Source organism: Seriola dumerili, unplaced genomic scaffold (genome assembly GCF_002260705.1).
Source record: "Seriola dumerili isolate Sdu_G_001 unplaced genomic scaffold, Sdu_1.0 BDQW01002273.1, whole genome shotgun sequence".
Lineage (NCBI taxonomy): Eukaryota > Metazoa > Chordata > Actinopteri > Carangiformes > Carangidae > Seriola > Seriola dumerili.
In genome coordinates, this window is record NW_019176528.1 from 428,231 (window position 1) to 449,477 (window position 21,247).

The following is a 21,247-nucleotide window of genomic DNA, read 5'->3' on the forward strand; positions in this document are numbered from 1 at the left end:
GATCACAAATGGTGGAAGCGTCACGTTTCTCAAATAATTGTTGCTCGCAAATTGCAGATTTGTGGTGCCCTACAGGGCTCTTCCCTACATGTCTCTTCTGCTCGTGCGTGGGTTGTGTTTGTTTTGGCGAAACATGTCTAAATGAATGGGAAAGAAAATGATCTCATGTGGCAAATTTAATGAAACAGTCCCCTGCTCACTGATTTCCAACATTCTTTCATACAAACCACAGACATGAAAGACAGGATAACCACCTCGGTATAAACAGTAAAATCTCTGACAGCTTACCTCTGATTTCTATTGTCTCACAGTCATATATCATCGTGTCACCCAGTCAAGGGACTGGAGGTGTCCAAATGGAAAAAAAGCAAGAAAAAAAAGCACACATTGAATTGGAGAGATTTGTCAGAGAGGTTGCCGTGAGACAGAGAGCTGGATCTGTCAGGGTTACATGCTGAGGGAAATTGACTGCTGCGGCAGTAGGTGGTACATCAACAGACACATTTGGTTTAGGAGGCAGTCTAATTGTACCATAGAGAAGTGCATGAGTGCAGCCCTGTCTCCCACAATGATTAATATCATCTTATTGACAGTGATGAAAAGTGTTGTTCAGATTGATTAAATGCACAGCTGCTTAAAGAGGGAAGAAAACATGAGTATGTCATTTTGCAGAGCTCTGCAGGGGCTCTGCGCAGCTAATGACATGACTGTAAAAGAATTGATGAGGGAATAATCTGTGAAGTTATCCTAGAAAAGTTGAATCGAGGGCGACTGGACAAAACTTAATCCAACTTTTCTTGGAGTAATCTAAAACAAAAAACAAACGTGACAGGGCTTTGCAGGAGACTTAAAACATGACTTCAAATGTTAAGTAATTCTCTGAAATATTAAACACTAAATGAGCAACAATCAGGTGTTAAAAAAGGTGCAAGGGAATCATTTGGATTCCTGCACATACAGTATTGCTTCCAAGAATCTATGTCCTGTCTGAACATATTTCTTAGGTCTTAAACACCAATCAAAACTGAATGATAATAAACCAGGACTGGTCAGGTCATTTGAGCAGCAAGGGAGCTAGGTGGTAATGACCCCCTGCGCCTCAGTTGGGACATGGGGTCAAGCCCCCCCCGTCAGCAAGCATTTGCCCTGCAGAAGTCATTGAATAGCAGCCTCAGGGCGGCTGGACTGCAGCTGAGCCAGAGCTCTGACTTCTCTGGAAGAAGAAAGAGAAAGTTTTGTGTTTGTTGTACCTGCAGTGGCTCTTTCCACTGAGGCGTTGTCAGTTTATATAGAAGAACCTGCCTATAGGTATCATTAAAGTGTGTCACTATCCCGTGTGTTACTCGTCATGCGGGCGCATCGGCGATCACATTTCTCCTGTCACCTGAACTGCAGCTTGCTTGCAGTCACTGCCTCTCTCCGCTATTTCTATTCATTTAAGATAGACTGCGCAGATAATAGGAGGTAATCTGATATTAAATGAACGCCGTATTTTGTCATTTTAAACAGAGAAGATGTGAAGATGTGACTGTTCATTTAAACATAAGTGTGATGTTCGCTGATCTCGATTGCAACCCAGCTCTTTCTCGTGTCACGAGTTCATTTAATTAATGAGTCCTGTTTCATTAGTTTAAAAGATAATTAGTAGTTTCATGAGAAGCGGATGCCATTTGCAAACAACTTTCCGTAAGTTCAGTCATAGTGTTTTCAGTGTTATTTCATTTAATGAGGATTTCTATTTCAGGATCACTGCGTTTTGATTTTGATGATGTGACCTCCACTTGCAGAATGTGTTTTCAGGTGGTATGTTATTGCTTATCATGGAAGAAGTTTCTGCTTTATTAAATCAGATACTAATTATACACAAATATGAAGGGCAAACTGAATAAAAGACAGTGGCATGAATTTGCTCTACGTGCACTTTCATACGTCAAATGCAATATTTTGTCAAAAGCAAAGTGTCCTCTCTCAACTTTTCCTGTTATTTGAAAGCCTTTATCCTCCAGACTTGATTGTCTATCAAGGGCAATGATACATGACAAACAAACTATGAGCAAGACATTAAAATACTTCTTCAGATGACCTTAAAGTCTTGTTTATTCCGATGGGAAAGATGTATTTGTCTACTCCTCTTTATCTTTTTTCACATGTCTCATAATTGTTCTTGAATAAATTACTATAAAAACAGAAAAATAAAGAAGAATTTTTACTTAGTTTTTTTTTGTTTGTTTTTTCGCTTGAAGCAGCTGTTGAACTTCACTCTGTGCCACTCAAGGTGTTCTGTAGTTCTGCTTTGCAAGTCTGCACGAGAAAAGTGCTGAACACCACACAACAATCAAAACAAGTTACCGCAGTGGCATCAAAGGTTTGGATGCGTGCATGGGTCCAAATATCTGAGACCACTTACCCATCGGGAAATTGGTTGGAGCCAATCCCACCTGACACTGGGCGAGAGGCGGGGGTACACCCTGGACAGGCTTTTTTTTTTTTTTCCTTCCTTTTTTCTGTTAATTCTCTTATCTTTATTTCAAAGGTGAAATCCCCTGGAGAAAAGCATTGTTATTTTTGTCAAATTAAATCTGTCAAAACCCGTTTTCTGTGAGAGTGTGAAATGTTGCTGTTTTACTGTGAGTGTGCTTGGGTTTTATTGCTCCTGATTTTTTTTTTTTTTTTTTGGGGCTCTCTGTTTGAACTCGGACAACTTGTAAGCAGCCTTTTAAACATACACCCAGTCCCATCTAGTGTTAAGCATGTTACTGAATTCTTGGGCAGGTTTTAATGGGGTTTTTTTTCATTATTGTTCCCATGAGCTACAATGTCAGGGTTTAAATTTGCTGCTTGCTCCACAAAAAAAAGTTTGATGTAAAGAGTTTGTGTGAGAAAACAAGGAGTTGCGGTTGTGTGGACAGAACAGATGTAATCCATCACTGGGACACCTTGCTCACAGAGAAGAAGAACTTACACCTCCTCTATAGCTTTATGAATGCACACACTGCGCACTGGTGCAAACTAACACTATAACGAAATATGTCTGTCAACAACCATTTTTTTTCATGACGAAGATGAATTGATAACGAGACGGCACCAACATCATTAAATGCTGAATCTGACTTTATCAACATTTAATATTGTTGACCAAAAAAGACGAGACTAAAATGTTGAAGTTTAAAAACTAGAAATTTTACCTTTTTCTTTCTTTGATATCGTATTAGGATTGTTAAGATATGACAAAAATGCCCAGACTTCAAAAAGAAAGAAAGGACGAGCAGGATGAGGTCGACTAAATATGCTAAAGACATTTGACAAAGACTTAAAAAAAAAAAAAAAAAAAAAAAAAAAGCTCTGGTCTTATTTTCATTGTTAGGGCCATGATTTTCTAAGTCTATAATTCTATGCAGTACGCACCACGTATTAATCATCATAGTATACTGTTTAGGCAGTTTGTATTCAATATTGTCTTACAACAGCACACTCATACTGTCTGGCTTGTAGCGTAGCTTCTTTAATGTGATCACTTTTGCAGTCTGAACACATTACACACTCAAACCCTGACAATGAATATGGAGTATAGATTTGGGCCAAAGCAACAGACGGTAAACTGTGATGGATGTTCACAACAGAAAAGTTATTTGTATTTAAAAAATGAAAGAAAAAAAAAAAAGAAATCACCACTCTCTTTTGTATTTGTCTGTTTGCTCAGTGTTCATTACTACTGATAAGAGTGAACAAAAATAAGCCCTTAAATTGGATTTTTGAATTTGACTGGATTTTATTGACTCATTGGAAAATGGTGCCATTGCTTTTGTTCATTCACAGAGAGTTGAATCATAAAGTCAATTTAACTTCCCTGCTATCTTTTAAATTCTTTCACCTCTCTCTCACTTACCTCTAGCATTACAGTTTGGAACTCTTTCAGGAAATTGTTGTTTCTCATCCTCCCCGATGTTGCTGCGGGTCAATTCAATTCCCTTGTACACTCTTCCCAAACCTGCTGCGGGGACGGCAAAGCCAGGGATGAGGGGGCTAATATCAGCCAGCAGAGAGCATCACTCATTCCCAGCCTTGTCAACAAAGGAGGGTTGCCTTACTATCGATCAGTGTCACTCACCTCTGATGAGCGCTGATCAAAAACCTATTTAAAATCTGACATCTCTTATTGGCGGTCAGATCGTGAGGGAGGAGGAGGAGGAGGAGGAGGCTTCAGCACAGCTGAGACAGATGAAGTGAAAAGAGCAAGAGAGAAACAAGACAAAGAAAGACCTCAGGGGAGAAAAAAAAGGTCAGAAAGAAAGAGGAAAAGCAGTGCTCAGGTTGCAGCTCAGACGCTTCCATCAGTGAGATCTTATACGCTCTGAAACCAATCAATGCATTCAGCTGGGCTGCTTTGATTGGCAGCAACTTCACTGATCTCAAGTGGAAATGGAGCTGCAGTACTATTCTTCATAGACACATGACATCTATTTTTGCTGGACTGTGTGTCCTGTCCATCCATGTCATTCTTTGAACTGATCTCACATACATCAAGAATCCTTATTATCATCATTAGAGGCCTGACAGTCATATTCATATGACATTTTTGTAAAGTTTAAATCGAGATTTAGTTGTGAACAAAAAAAAAAGAAAAACAAGTTAAATACATGTCTGTCTTTTTCACTGGATCGGCTGTGTGTCTGATGAACCCTCTGTGCCTCGCAGATAGACACTTAAGTGTGCAGCTCTGGCATAACTGCAAAAGAGGAAGATGAAAAGAGCAAGAGCGTGAAGTATAAAAATAAACGAGAGGAGGGGCATCCCCATGGCCTTGTGGTCTGGGGCGGTGGTTCCCAAACATTTTTAACAGCTTTTTTTTTTTTCCATTGCAGAAATGTGTGTGTGAGCGGTTGTGGTGGCTGAGATCTACTATTTCTCTGTCTCTGTCTTTTTAATCATCTGTGAATAGATTGTTTGCACGAACATATACGTACACACACGCATGAAAAACGATGGTAATTAACCTTAGAGCTTGAAAGCACACAGAATCCACAGACGGTAAACATGAGCAGGTGTCAGATCTCAGCAGCTTTGGGATGCTTGGAGTCACTGAAATGCCTGGGATGACTCTTGAACTCTGTGTCTACTGTTTCCCCTCCAGGACTGGCTGAGCAGGTTCGGCTACCTCCCGCCCCCTGACCCAGTGACTGGTCAGCTTCAGACCAAGGAGGCCCTGACCAAGGCCATCAAAGCCATGCAGAAGTTTGGAGGGCTGAAGGAGACCGGAGTCTTGGGTATGTGGCTGTGTTTGTTTTTTTTTTTTTTGTTTTGTCAGAGGGAGGGGGGTCATGTGGGAGAGCTGGTGGTTGATGGTGGTTTGATTTCCATAGAGATGAATCGGCACTTCTCTGATACAATCAGCCACTCTGCTTCTCTCCTCTCTAGACCAAGCCACACTGGGTCTAATGAAAACGCCCAGATGTTCTCTGCCAGATGTGTCTGATGCTGAGGTGACAGTGGGCCGGAGGAAACGAAGCCTCACTCCTCAGAACAAGTGGAATAAGAGGCACCTATCCTGGAGGTAGGAAAAATATGAGCTATAAACTCTATTAGACACTGTGTTCAATCCACTGTGATTCGGTGTAATTTACAGATGGAAAGATTAAAAAAAAAAAAAAAGATGTGGTAGTTAGTCAGCTTGTGTGCAACTGAAAGGTTTACTGGGTTTCAAATTGTAAGCTTAAATGTTTGAAAGGTAGAGACACTCAGTGGTTGTCCTAGATTAACTAATGATGCTATCACAATTTGGGTTAGGTCGGCATTAGGCCTGAAGTTTGGGTGGATAGTTACATAAGTTAGATAAGTATTGACTGTCTGAAGAAGAATTCCAGTTGAATGGAAAAGTTTGTTTAGTATAATTTGTGTTTCATCTTAGTTTATTTGTTTCAAATGAGATCACTGCATCTGAGCCTGAGGCAGGTCTGCACGTTCAGATCCACTGGAGTATGTCACATCAGTGCAGTGCAATGAGCTATAGGAGTCAGAAATCCCACCATTTTCCTTCCATCTGTGCAACCTTTGATAGATTAGATTAGACAACTCTTCCTCCAGCTGGAAATCCTTTGCTCACCAGATCAATTCTGGCTCAAAGGAAGGGCATTTTGTAAAAGTGGCAAGCTGATTAGAGAGACCTTTAATAAACAACAAACAAATCTGTCTTCTCATAGGATGTACAGAGATTCCTCGGGACATAGATATCTCATTAAACATACAAAATAAAAAGTTAGCTACTTGCCAGAATTCCCTCAGTATCACAACAAGGTACAGGCGGATTTTTATGTACGTTAATTAGATACACTGACAGGACATCAAGTAGTTTAAATCCATTCAGCTGTACTGCAATTAAAGGAATAATCAAACTATTCCTAACTGATTTCTACCAGAGTCACTGCAGAAAACCCAAACCCATACAAACTTCTCAAAGCACTCCTGCAGCACACTGTATAAATAATAATATATATCATATCTGATAATAACATCAATATACTGAACATGAAGATTGACAGCAGAGGAGTGGATAGTACTGAAGGAGCTGAAGGAGATTTGAGTCCAAGCTGACAAAAGCAGCCTTTATCCCTCCTCACTGCCGACAGCCAGGGTCAGAGACATTATGCTTTTGGGTCGTCTGTTCGTCCCATTCTCGTGAATATGATATCATGAGGGAATTTCTTCAAATTTGGCACAAACATTCACTTGGACTCAAGGATGAACCAATTAGAATTTGGTGATCAACGGTCAAAGGTCACGGTGACCTCAAAAACAGGGCTTTGGCCATATGAACAAATTATCTCGGGAACTGCTCAAGGGAATCCCTTCAAATTTGGCGTTCATGTCCATTTGGACTCAAGGATGAAGTGATTAGAATTCAGTGATCAATGGCCAAAGGTCAAGGTCACTGTGACCTCACAAAACCATAACTCATGAATTCATATGCTAATTATGACATCATTTAACACAAATGTCAAATAGGATAAAATGATGAAGTGATGGCATTTTATATTCAAAAGGTCAACTTCACTGTGACATCATAATGTTCTGCAAAAAGACCGTAGCGCAACGCTGTAACTCAGGAAGGGGACATTGTGACCGTATTTCCTGCAACTTGGCTGGTTGGCGGGGGCGTACAACCACAAGGAGGTCATTGTAGTTAGAACTATGTTTCAAGTCTGGTGAGTATTTGATGAAAGCTAGATTTATGGCGGGCTGTTGCTTTAATGGTTCAGAAAGCCATATATGCAATTCCTAAAGAACAAAGGCTTTGCTGCAGAGAGAGGGAAGATTTCCCATTATAGAATAATATGTTCAATCTGCGCTGATTTGCACACACTATTTGTCCTGAATCAACACTGAGTTGCCATAAGCTTGTGTGTGTGTGTGTGTGTGTGTGTGTGTGTGTGTGTGTGTGTGTGTGTGTGTGTGTGTGTGTGTGTGCGTGTGTGCGCATGTGCAGAATATGAATACAGGTATGGATTGAGAAATAAGGAAAGCCAATACACACACACTGACACATAGTGTGCATTCAGAAAGTACTCAGACCCCTTAACTTTTCGAATGTTATGTTGCAGCTTTATGGTAAAATTATTTCAATTCATTTTTTAATTCAATACCCCATAATGACAAAGTGAAAACAGAATTTTAGAAATTTTTGCATTTTCATTAAAAAAAAAACGGAAAAACTGAAATATCACATTGACATAAGTATGCAGACCCTTTGCTATGACATGAGGCTCAGATGCCTCGCATTTCTCTTGATCATCTAAAAGATGATCAAGAGAAATGTTTCTACACCTTATTCTGAGTCCGCCTGTGGTAAATTCAGCTGACTGGACATGATTTAGAAAGGCACACACCTATCTATATAAGGTCTCACAGCTGACAAAGCATATCAGAGCAAAAACCAAGCCATGAGGCTGAAGGAACTCCCTGCAGAGCTCAGAGACAGGATCGTGTGGAGGCACAGATCTGGGGAAGGGTACAATAAAAAATTCTGCTGCATTGAAGGTTCCCAAGAGCAAAATGTGGGGAAAAAAAAAAAGTGACGGGGGCTGAACATACAGTATATTATGCACATGCACACGGATATGTATGCATTGCCTCCCTCCAGGTGGGCTTTAACTTTCTTTCTCTTCTTTATACTGCTGCCAATCATACACCGTGCTCCTGTCAGCTCACTCCACTCTGAAATAAGACAGGCTTGTCTTCAGTCCAGTGAAACACCTTTGTATTCACAGCACTCAGATTTGTAGAACAGTGCACAGGAACAGTTGTGGATTACGTACTAACTTCAGATCCAGAGAGATTTCCATATGGAGCAGATTTTCGGTAAAGCACCATAACAAAGCACTCATATTCTGGCCTCTGCTGTAATTCTCCGGGTGTGCTGCCTCTGCTTCTGTTTTCAGTTGATGTGGTACCGCTTGCATAGTGATTCCCTCACTGCTTGGTTTAGAAAATTATTTTTATCATCTAATATTTCATGGTATCTCTGCTTCATTAGATTATATGGGCGAATAACAGGCCTGACAGAATGGATATAAAGCGCCAAGCAGCCAATGAGTCAGATGCAATCTGACATGCATATTAAATGTTAGTATGCTGATCCACCACATCAGTCAGATTAAAGACAAATCTAACTATTTATATCGCTCAAACATACATATCACATTAATATATCAATTTTAATTATTTCATTGTACAAAATGTGACCATCAGTTGGCTATATTCTTGTCCTTTGAGGGTCACCAGGGAGGCTGGAGCCAAGCTGATATTGGGCGAGAGACGGGGTAAGTCTATGACAAGGCTGACACATGGAGACAAACGACTCACACGCACACATTCACACCTATGGGCAATTTAGAGGCACCAGTTAATCTAACCTGCATGTCTTTGGACTGTGGGAGGAAGCTGGAGGAAACCCACACAGGAACAGGGAGGACGTGCAAACAGAAATGCCCCAGGTTTGAACCCAGAACCTTCTTGCTGTGAGGCGATGGTGCTAAACACTGAACTACCATACCACCCACAGCGAGGAACGTAATGTATAAAAAAAGAAAGTCGTTTATTGAGGTTTTATTACTCATATGTATGGCATGCGTATTATAATACGGAAAAAAGGACAAAGGATAAAAATAATTTAGTGTCCTATATAGTCAGCTTCAAAACACAATTCCTGGAGTTCTCTATCTGCAATAGAGATTTGGACAACTTGCTGTGCATCTCATACTTGTGACACTAAGCTGACACAAAATATGAGATTGCTTTTGACAGTACATTTATGCAGGATGACCCCTCCCAGATCCCAAATCAGTCCATCAGGATTCAAATATTGGAGTTTTTTTAACGGTTTGTTGATGACTGAGCGTATGACCAGTGAGTGATGTACAAAATCGAAATTCATTAGAATCATAATGACAAAACTGTCGTGTTAAGAACATAATCAGGTTACATTATCCGCATTAAGATTGCCATCATTGCAGGAGTAACTTAGTTAACATGGTTCAGTGACTTGTCAAGCGCACTCTTGTCATATGCTGTGGCACTTTATGCTCCTTTTGAATCTGTGCACATGCCACAAAGAAGTAAAAGTAAAAACAATATGGTGCATAAGAAATAGCAAATATGTGTCCTTCACCGCATCATAAAGACATCACTGTGTTAAACAATGAGCGCGAAGTCTCTCTGTTTCCATTGTCAACTACAGTACTGCACTGTATATCCCTCCAGGTGTTAGATTGAGATGAAACCACTCTGAGTCACCGTAAAGCATTTAAATGCTTGAATAGAAGTTGGACTTTTATGTGGGTATTTGCAGAGGCAAAGACTTTGAGGATGTTCAGCGTTTAAAATGTGACTTGTTATGGGAGTCACTGATCTAGCAAATGTCTGCACCATTATATACAGATTGTTTGATTAGAAGAGCATACTAACTTACAGTAAGATGCAAAGACCCGCCCACTTATTCCTGATTTAGCTCACCTCAGCACAACTGTCTGACTGATTGGCTCTTTGCACTCTCCGAGGCTTGTTCACATACATCAATCACATCATTACGTTCTGAAAATGTGCAGAGTAGGTGGTGAGTCTCAGTAATTTCATAGAAGGAAGGAAAGATAAAGCTGGACTTTGATTCAAGCACTGTGGTTTTCCACAATGGAAATATAAGTAAATGATTTTTATGGCTTGTGCCAGGGCCGAGTCCTTAATCCCAATTTAACTCTGCTTACCTTTTTCTTATTCTGTTAAAAACACACACACACACACACACACACACACACACACACACACACGCACACAGCGATACACCACACTGCACTTTCCCAAAGTACATTACAGACACTAACAGCCGAGTTGTGTAACAGCCCACTGTTAGCTCATTATCTCATATTGTTAGCCCATTATCACAGCAGACAGCCTGGCAGTCATTAGCAGCCCGACTGATAACTCAAACAGATAGGTGTAGCGAGCTGAGTGGTGGAGAGAATAGATGGGGAGGAGGTTGAATAACAATAACAAAGAAGAGAGAAAGAAAATGCAAGCATCTTTCTCTTTCTGCATCTGTTCAATCTAATACAGTAAATACGTTTTACGGACTAAATCTGGAATGTAAAATAACCAGCACTCATCCGTCTCTTTAGACCAGCACTGTTATCTTTCTAATGAAGTAAATGAACTGAGTACAAGCATGAGAAATGGAGGAACATCAAGACGCACTTAATGATCGTGAAAATCCATGGATGTAGGTCCACAGTGGCATCATGCTCTTTACATTTAGGGGTGCATTACTAGTGTATTAACATACTTTGAAGCTCAAAGCCATTGTTTTATGAGACCTGCGTGGTGTAGCCACAGTCGAGCACTCACAAACCCCCTGTGAGGGTTATTTAAAAAGAGCAAAGCCATATTCAAAGTCGAAGGCGGTTGGTAATGAGAGTATTAAATGTAGCCATAGTCATAACTCAGCAGCAGGAGTCCATCAAAGTACCAATTATAGCTATAGCTCACAGTTGTTGTGAGTGAGTGTTAAGAAATGCCACAGCTGTATCCACTGGTATAGCTATAGCCATAGAAGTAGCTCTGGGACTATAAGAGGTAATAACATAAAGCTGCCAGCAGTAATGGCCGGGCATACCACAGCATGCCAAATGTTTTTTTCATTCTCTTATTCCTTTGGCACCTGTGATGCATATTGCAGAATTCATCAGGTGATTAACTTGGACCAAAGCCTTCGCTATCTGCAAACTAAGAAAAGAGAGTTGAATTTATTTGATTTCCGCATTTAACAATAACAATAATTCTGACCTCGATCTTGAAAGACAGAAAATCCAGAATGGCAGGGCTGAGCTTTTCACAAGGACAAGTTCTCGTAAAACACCCAGTAAGGTGTAACCAATGATATTTTTCATATCCAGGAAGACACTGCAGCAACAGCATGGATAATAAGCTATGCCTGAGTTACTGGACTGAAATGATGCATTTATACTAAGTCATCAGTATACATTATCTGGGAATCATGAATATCTGCACCAAATTTCATAGCAACCATGCTTGAGATATTTCAGTCTGCACCAGCAGACAGTCTGACAAAAATCACTCTACTATAAAATGCTTGCACAGATATGAACAAGAACACAATAAATCCTTCAAATATTATGTACAGTACGTGATGTACACTGTCTTTTAACTGAGTTAAACATTGTGGCAGACTGTTGGGTGGAATTTAAAGTGGCTGTCAGTGATAAACACCCAACGCCGTATGCTTCCTTGTAGATAATCTGACTTATCTTTATCACCGACAACATTTTGTTCTCCTACAGAAGCACCCAGAAGAAAGTTGGACAAGCTTTTGGCACACAACTCTCTTGAATCTGTTTTTCATTGTCCATAATAGAAAGTCCCACAGCTCCATCGCCCTCAATGGAAGATTTAGTGTAGGAATAATACAGGAAACAGGAGTTGCTGTCATTTACTGCTTCAGTATTTGGAATAATAACCTTTTTCAAAACTACACCCTCGTATACATACAGTTTGAACAAAGTAAAGTAATCATATAAGTGCCTCACTCATTTTGAATTAGCTATCTTGGGTAATAGATTGCTGAAATGCTTCTACTCAGGGAAGCATGCGCCTTGAATTTCCCTCATATTATTTGTCTATTATTGGTCAATCACAAATCCATCATTGTGTCCGTGTCACAAAGCGGTTCTGCCACACAGAGGATTTAATAGACGACGTGCTACATAATTCCAGGGTACTGAAGTCCTCTGCATTCATCTCCCTGCTGCCATTTGAGGCCACCAACCTGTGAAATTGCTTGGTGGAACCTTAAGAATAACTATAATGCTGTTATTCAGTGTTATCTTATTAGGGCCCATCCTATTTTTCTCCCGATGTCACATCACCATCTGAGAGTTGGTGACTGTAATAGTCTGAGCATGAGGGAAGAGGGAAGAGGGAGATGAGGACGGGAAAGGGGAGAAAAAGATTTGTGGAGAGAGGGGAGACTCATGCAGAGTCTTTTAATTTAGTGTCTTTCATCTTCAGCCTGAATGACATGATGTGTGTGTGTGTGTGTGTGTGTGTGTGTGTGTGTGTGTGTGTGTGTGTGTGTGTGTGTGTGTGTGTGTGTCTAATGAAGTATGAGGACTTTTTGGTAATACACAGCATGAGTCTTTGTCAGCAAAATATTTTCATGTTTGCGAGTGTGTCGGAGTGTTTATGCTGCTGCATGTGTGCATCTTCACACGCATACGAGCATATGAATCACCGTCGGCATATGAGCTTTCAATTTACAGGGTAATCAGCTTATGTCTACGGAGGGTAGCCGAGCACAGGAGGTGAATATTATTTTTGTGTGTGTGTATGTGCGTAACTGTGTTTGTGTGCCCATGTACTTTTTACTTTTGATGTCAGCTCATGTCTCTATGGAACAGCAGAGCCACAGGAGGTAAGAGCCTGCTGAGAGGCTGAAGGCGGGGGACAGCAAAAGAGTCTCAGAGTTTTCTTGATCTGTTTCTCTCCCTCCCTCCGTCCCTCTCTCCTTCTCCCCCTCTGCCTCTCTTCATCTGAATCATCACTCTGACTCCACGTGTAGAAAAGGTCTGTAAGAAGTATGTGGAACTTAAAAGTCAAACAGGTGATTGTGTGTGTGTGTGTGTGTGTGTGTGTGTGTGCTTGCATGTGTGTGTGTGTTGGTGCATGTTTGAGTGCAAACATTGGTGTCTTTCCATTTCAGCTTAAGCTCATACACCTGCAGCTCGGCTGCAGACACACGGACATTTACCTACACATAAGCCTGATTTGCTCTTACTCATTCATCAAATGAAGGAGGAAATCGTGCCATAAAATTAAACAGGTCGAGAAAATGAAGTCTACCTTAATCAGCCTTCTGTCCTTCCAACTAATTTCATTCTGTTAAATCACTTTTTTCCTAATCTTTGGCGCAGGAAGCAAGATGGGTTGCAGACGTGTTTCTCGCTCATCCCTGTGAAGTGAAATAGAGACCTGAGATATGACTTTGAATTAGAGGGCAATATGTACCAAATTCATTTGATAAATTCGAGGCTTTGTTTTTGAACGAGGAGAAAATGCCTAAATCGTTAAATTGAGACTTGTGCTCCCTCAGCTGTCCCTCAAACACCAGCACCAGCTGTTCTCTGTAGGCTCTTGCCTTTTCCTTGGAGACGCCTGCATATCTGAGGGAGCCGCTGAAGATGACAAAATAACACCAAAGAAAGGTAGTCATGTTACCTCAGTGATATAGAAATGGTTTCTGAATGTCTGAATTCAGACCACTTGTGCTGTGTTAAGTTTCTTCATACATACACTTTACTTGGGTGGGTCGACCGGCCCAAGTAGATAAAATCACTGTTTCAACTTACATTCATCTTGCATTAGAACCTTATTTCAATCTTTTGAAATTTTGAAATTTTTGGCCACTTTGTCTGATTGTGCGAGTAACTCAGTTGGGACTTGAGACTTCTGTATGTGCAGCCGCCTAGCTAGCATCTTCCAACAGACGGCGTGTCAGGAGCTCAGTGGACATCTGTTAATCGTAGCTGCAAAAAATAACCTGGGTTACACTCTTCCGCCTCTAAACTGCATAAATCTGTGCGTGCACTTCGTTCACACGCCACGCCACCCACCACCACAAGTTCTCAACCTGTGGGAAAACACTGATCTGTTCAAACTAAAAGTAGCAGCACAACAAACCGTGGGATAGGAGCTAAAAAGCAGCAAAACTTAGCCGCCAAATTTTCCAGTGTCACCAGGTTATTGATGTCATTGTTGTTGTTTGTTGAGATTGACCATATATAGACCAGTGTATATCCCAATTTCACTTCTTGGCCATATCAACCAATCGAATCCGAATTAAATAACACCCAGAGCAGAAATGAGTGACCTTTTGTTTCTGCCTCATCCACTGATGTTTCATTTATTCATTTATTTATTTATTTGGATCCCCATTAGCCACCACCAAGGTAGTAACTACTCCTCCTGGGGTCCACTTAAGTAAACATTACATCATAACACAAAACAATAATGTAGATTAAAAACAACAAGAAAAGACAGAAGGGAACAAGAAAATAACGACGAAAGCAAACAACAGTAGAGCATTTGATACAGTGCAAAAACCACTAAAAACAGCATGTACAGTGACTGAAGAAAAAATGAATAAAATTAGGTTTAAAAAAATGGAGAAAAAAAAACATAGTTCCTCATATAGACAGATATTATGTAGCGAAACATATCCTATTTGTAGAGGGGCTGGTGTTCTGGTTTGTTTGGGCTGTGTAGTGTGACAGGAACCTCTGAAGACACCACTTAGAATTGAAAAGTAAAAGACATACCCTCTTTTGCAGTGTTCAAGGAAAAACATTTATTTTGTTTTGACTTACAGGTGAAAAATGAGTAATCATGGTATTTATCTAAAAAGGCAGCTAAAGCCAAAGGCAGTTAAGTCTTAAATACATTGTTTTGTTTTTTTATTGTCAGGTCTGATGAGCAATTCAACATTATGTGCTAAGTTGATAAAACTGCCTATTAAGGAAAGAGCACTCACAAAGTGTTACTTTTTTAAACCCTGAATTTTGCCCTCTGCCACGTACACCTATCCATCATCAGCATAAAGGGGACAGTCTCTTTCTCTCCCCGTCTCTCTCATTCTCTCATGCTCAACCTCCTGTACTGCCTGCCTTACAAGTCTGCAACAGAAGCCATTTTAAAAAACCTTTTTTGTAATGAGGAACATTTTTGGCGGGTAAGGAAAAGGAGACATCAGATACTCTGTCAGAGATGGAAATGTGTCTGTGTGATCACTGATCCCTCTGAGTGTAGTAGCTCGGAGAAGCGCTGGAACTTAAGGAACTAGTCATTCTTACGGAGAACAAACTGCTTGATTCTGACTACACTTACAACTGCGGAAGATGAAGCCATAGGGAGATGTCAGAAATATTTCTCAAACAGCAGAGTGCCTGTGTTTCTGCCTTTTTGGCCCTCTTTTTCCTCACCCTCTCTGCTGTTAGGCCTCTGTTTTCCAACTAATTTTGTCTCTCTTTCCTCCTCCTCCATTATCTGCTTTTTGGCTACAAAATTTCTTGTTCATTCTCTCCCTGTGTTTTTTTTTTTTTTATTCTGGTGACTGAACATGTACAGTGAGTTCCTCTGAAATGAAATAGTAGGTGTCACACAGCCATCTGGCCTTGCTCACCTGAATTACAACTCGAGTTGTTTGTGGAGGAAAAGCATTAACTTTCAAACCTCTGTTGTCAGGGTTGTCATGAGTCCACGGAGCCAGTCTCAGTGATGAGAGTACTGAACAAACAATCCTTCTTTACTCCCATGTCACCGAGCTGATGGCACCTCACACTCTGTGGTCTTTTGTTATGGCCATTGTAAATGAAACAAGCCCAAATCACACTGGGAAATGCTTGTCATATGCAATGAGCAGCCCAGTATCCCTAGAAAATTCTGGATGAATCTTTTCTGAATCTGTTTTTAACAATGCAGATGGTCTTAACACCGGAACAGCCCAGCCTTTGGAGCTCACCATTAATCAGGAAAGAAAAAAAAAAAAAAACAAGAAAAATGGACCCTTGAAACTATCAGTATGAGCCACTGCTGTACCTCCACCATGACCACAGACCCAAGGCTGGTAAAAGAGCAAAAAAAAAAAACTTGTGGGGTTGAATCTCCAGTCAGAGGGATGAGTCACTGGTGCTCAACATAAAGTCCTTAATCATAAACAATTCAAGTATGAATTGAAACAAATGTCAAACAAATGATTTGTCTGACAGAAACTTGGCTTTCAAGATGCCAGATTTAACAAAAGAAGAAATGGGAATGACAGGGGGCTTTTTATAAACACTATTGTTTGTAGTGACAGAACCTCAGTCTCTGAACTTATTTGTGACCCAAATGTTTAACATGATTGGCACAAACTAAGTTTGACAGCTCCATAGCTGCTGCAGCTTGTCTAAACTGAACAAAAATAATGAGACTTTTGTGGTATTATTATTGTGGAGTGAGATTTGTGAATGCAATGGAAGGGGGGGGGGGGCAAGTGTTACAGCTATATTGTAACAGGTGCCTGAAGATTTCAGTTGTGATTGATTTGGCGACACCTGTGGTTACTGGTGGAAACAAGTGTGGTTTAATACTACAGGTATTCTATAATTCTTGGATCTCAGTTCATGCTCATCTAACAACTCAGTCTGGCTGCTCCTTCTTTCTGACTTACATAGCTCTATATGAGTTAAAATATGCTAACAACAACCTAGGTCTATGAAGTTTAAAAGCTTAAAATGGATAAAAAGTTTGACCACTTCTGTCAGACAACCACAACACTGATACATGCGCAATGGGGATATGACGCCATGGTCAGGCGACCTAATGAAACCACCGTTACCATGATTAAAATTACAGATTTCTCTAAGTTTGAAATACATGGAAACATTTGGGATAATGCGAGTACACAACAAAATATACTATCTATATTATACTATAATATAATATAACGAGTCTATTCATTTTTAGACATTTTAATGTGGAAAAGTTCCATATTACGTCTATTAAGATTTATTGTTCCTTAATGAACCAGGTTCATTTAGTGTTAGGTGTGCTGCACATTTTACACCCCAGTCATTAGTCCCCCCTGAAATCCATCCATCCCCCAGTTTGAGAACCACTGACCAAATTGGCCAGTTCTGGGAGAGAAGTTTTAATTTGAAAGGCTGAAATCCGCTCATCAAATGTATAAAAATGTAATATTTTAAAAACCCGGATTAAAACACCAACCCAACAGAAAAACAGAGTGCTCCCTTGAGTAATATAGAATTAATTTATAAGCCATTTTGTCCAGGATTTACTGAAAAGTCACCTCACTGTAAGCGCACTCACCTTCAACTCTCCCTACAGAGTTTAGAACACGTGTTGCTTACTGAACATCGCTCCATTCACTGTTTCACCCAGTTTTTGCCCTTTTCATGAAAAACATGCATAAATTAGCAACTCGGGCTGTTTGACAGATGGTCATTTTTGTTTTGGTGCAGGTACATGCACGAGTGTGTTTGTTGTCTATTTTATTTCAGTCTCCGTCTTCAGTCCAATATGTTCTCCTTTCAGACTCAGAGACCAATAAGATTTGCATGTGCTTGTAGAATTCAGTCTTTATGTGTGGGATATATTGCCTTGTAGCACTATCCCAGTCCTCAGATCTGTCTATGACAGTCGATAGTTTAATCAATATCCATGTTTGTGCTCCTTTCTTGCTTGCGGTACTGTCTTGTTTTATTTGTTGCAGGCAAGATTGTCAATAAAATCTAGCTGTGAAGTATATGGAGTGCTCCCTAGCATCATATGCTACTTTGAACACCCATGATATGTTATATGCAATAAATAGGATGTTAGTGAAAGGAAGTCATTTGAAAATGTACTGTACTATAAAGCTCCTTCAGTGTTTTTCATGTATTGCAGCGACAGAGTAATACAATTTTTTTTTTGTCATTACTCTGTCTTGTTCACTTTAGATTTTTTGTATGAAAAAGGTTGCTCCTTCAGTATCCCACTTTGTTCATTTGGAACGTATTGCTTGAAGGTTGTGAACTAGTTGTGGTGGTAAGACGAGTCAGCACCCTGCTTTCTTACAGATGAACACTGATTGAATTTCCTGGCCTGCAATGGCCAAATTGCTTTTTGTATTTAGACAAATTGCTCTTGTGGGGAGAAAGTAGGAAAGTGCATCATGTAAAAGCATGAGGAGCAGGAGGAGGCAAGGACTCATGGGTGGAGATAGAAGAAGGGGAAAGACGGCGAGAACAAGAAAATGGAGAAGGAGAGAGGGTAGACAAAGTTAGCGTGACGTCTGAGTGGTTTCCTGTTTATTCCTGTCCTGTTTCTGCTGCGTCTGTCACAAAGAAATGGCTCAAGAGATGTTAAAGTGATGTGAGGGTGGAAGAAAATTAAATAAGAAATGGAAAAGACAGTGAAAAGCTGATGAGCTGATCCCGAAAGCTTGTGAAATAATCTCTTCCAATTCACATTGTACTCTTAACTTATCATCCGTATAAGTGAGCGGCAGGAGCACCTAAGCATGAAATACAAAAACCGATGGAATCGCGTAAAATATGCAAACAGAAATTTTCGTTTTCACGCAGGTCTGTCCCAGTGGCAAACATAGTTGACCTTTATGCTTTTCTGATTTATGCAATTCAGAGCGCACCATCGTGCTCGTCTGCTGTTTGTATCTACTGTACACCAACCCCTCCTCTTTCCTTCTCACTTCTTTCCATCTGCTGTGCTCAGCACCTTCTTTTCCCACTCTTTTACCTGTCTTGTCTCTTCCCTGTCTTCATGTTCAGCTGTGATGTGTCACCCTTGTGCTTCACATACTTCTCCTCTTCTCTTGTCACCTCCCACAGATTTTACCTCTCTTACCCTTTCCTCCTTTAATTTACCTCTTTCTTCTCCTGTTGTTTCTCATCCATCATCACTTTTCCTCCTCATTTTGCCCAGCTTTCCTCTCTTGTCTTCACTTTCTTTGTTCTTCTGTCAAGAGTACTGTCAACCTTCCTCATCAGACAACTCCTCTCTCTTCTCAGCTCCCCCTTTCCTTCACCTCCTTCTCATCCCCTCTTCTCTCTCCTTATTGTATGTAATATATTCCTTCTCTGTCCTCCCTATGTCAGAGTGAGGACCTTCCCTAAGGATTCGGCCTTACTGGGCAGGGACACTGTTCGAGCCCTGATGTACTACGCCTTGAAGGTCTGGAGCGACATCGCGCCACTTAACTTCCACGAGGTGGCCAGCAGTGATGCAGACATTCAAATCGACTTCACTAAGGCCGACCACAATGATGGATATCCCTTTGACGGGCCAGGGGGCACCGTGGCACACGCATTTTTCCCTGGAGAGAGGTTCACAGCTGGGGATACACACTTTGATGATGACGAGTCGTGGACCTTTAGGTCACCAGGTGAGGCATGTTGCAATCAGCACTAGTAAACCACACAGTCTGCATTTCTACAAATGTATAGCATCCATTTGGTGCTGGTGACTAAATAATAATAATAAATAAACCCTATTTTCCATTTTCAATATTTTTATATCCTCCAAAATATAATATATGGGTTACACTTGATTTAGTAGCATATTGGCTCTTTATTAGTCATTACAAAGCACGTATTCTGCATGAACATATTCTACAACTACTAGGCCATTAACAGAGTTTTCCCTCAATAACCTCCTAATTACTGCTTTTTGATAGTAAGTCAGGAAGTAAGTACATGAATTATGATTGTAATATGCTTTGCTCAGTATGGGCCTCAAAAGGTGGTATGAGCTCTTAATTAATAGCTTAGTAGTTATGGAATATGTTCATGCAGAATAAGGCAGGAATGAGTGCTTTATAATAAAGAGCCAATATTCTACTAATATGCTTGATAATAAGCAACTAGTTAATGGTGGATATGTGTACCTTAATGTAAAGTGTTACCCATATAATTACCTATTACCTAATGGTGAAGTGTTTCAGTGACACTGTTTTAAGTGTAGCACTTAACTGCTTCACACCTGTGAGACCTGCTAAAAAAAATATATAAATATAGTGAATATTGTTGGCAGTGATGTCAGTGCACTACCCTGAGTAACCAGGTCATTGTTTTTCAAAGGAAAGCAGCTGCTGAGTAATGCTGAAATGCTAGTTGATGAATGAGTAAGTCCGCTGCCAGAAACGTTTGTCACCATTAAAAAATGCCTAACATTGCTTGGTTCCAGTTTCTGAAAGATAAAACTTTCCTCTAATTCTTATCATTCTAACTTAAATGTCTTTGGTTTTGGAGTGTTGTTTGAGCACATTAAAAAACATTTCTTTTGCATTACAGCAACCAAACAATTGATAAAAATTATTGATTGAAAAAATAATTGATATATTAAAACATATTAATTAATTAATTAATTAATCAATATTCATTAGTTACAACCCAACAGAAAATTTTTTTACTTATTTTTTTATGCATCAAACCAAGTTGAAGGCAGAAGTCTCCGTTTTTTAAATTCATTTTGTTGTTTGGCTTTCGGTGAACGGACCCTGTATATCATTGTAAGATGGATTACTGACCTGAGCTACATTAAATATTTAACTGTATCATTATTAAGTATATGTTTATTCCAGTTATGGGGACACTGGCTGTGTGAGGCCCATTCCAGTGAAACACATTCATAGTGTATTGTTGCTGTGAGTGGTGTGGGATCGGTCTGGCCGAATTTCTTTCATGAAACAGTTTTCAAAGGGCTTGATTACTCGCTGGGGGAAATGTGCGAGTTTGAAATGAGGACAGGATGACAGCGGCTCTAAATGGAATTCAATCAGCTCTGCCAATCAAAAATAGACGAGCTTATGTATTGGAATTATCCATCATTCTTAGACAGCTTGGGAAAATGCACCGCATACGTGCTCTGGTGTTTTGGATTCACACTCACTGATTCATTAATTCACTTGTTCAAGCATTCACACACTCACGGTACAATATCTGCTGTGGCTGCGTATGTCATCATTCACTCGCCTCCTCTTTGCACTTTAGCTGAACTGTGCACGTCCTTGTTATCTTATGAATAATTGTGCACTCCCGAGCCTTTGCCGTGTGTGTGTGTGTGTGTTTTCTCTCTGGTGCAAATGAAATTATTGGTGGCACAACAGGATTCTGACTTTAAAAATGTGACTAAA

The 21,247-nt window shown here is 40.2% G+C and overlaps 1 protein-coding gene across 1 annotated transcript in view; it reads left to right on the plus strand.

Annotated features, from left to right (window-relative positions):
- Positions 1 to 21,247, plus strand: part of LOC111239313 (matrix metalloproteinase-17-like) — a 61,935-nt gene that overhangs the window by 15,617 nt on the left and 25,071 nt on the right. Inside the window, exons 2-4 of the mRNA XM_022769160.1 lie at positions 5,132 to 5,264; positions 5,416 to 5,551; positions 19,212 to 19,498. Coding sequence (XP_022624881.1) covers positions 5,132 to 5,264; positions 5,416 to 5,551; positions 19,212 to 19,498 — 556 coding nt within the window. The remainder of the gene's footprint in view (positions 1 to 5,131; positions 5,265 to 5,415; positions 5,552 to 19,211; positions 19,499 to 21,247) is intronic.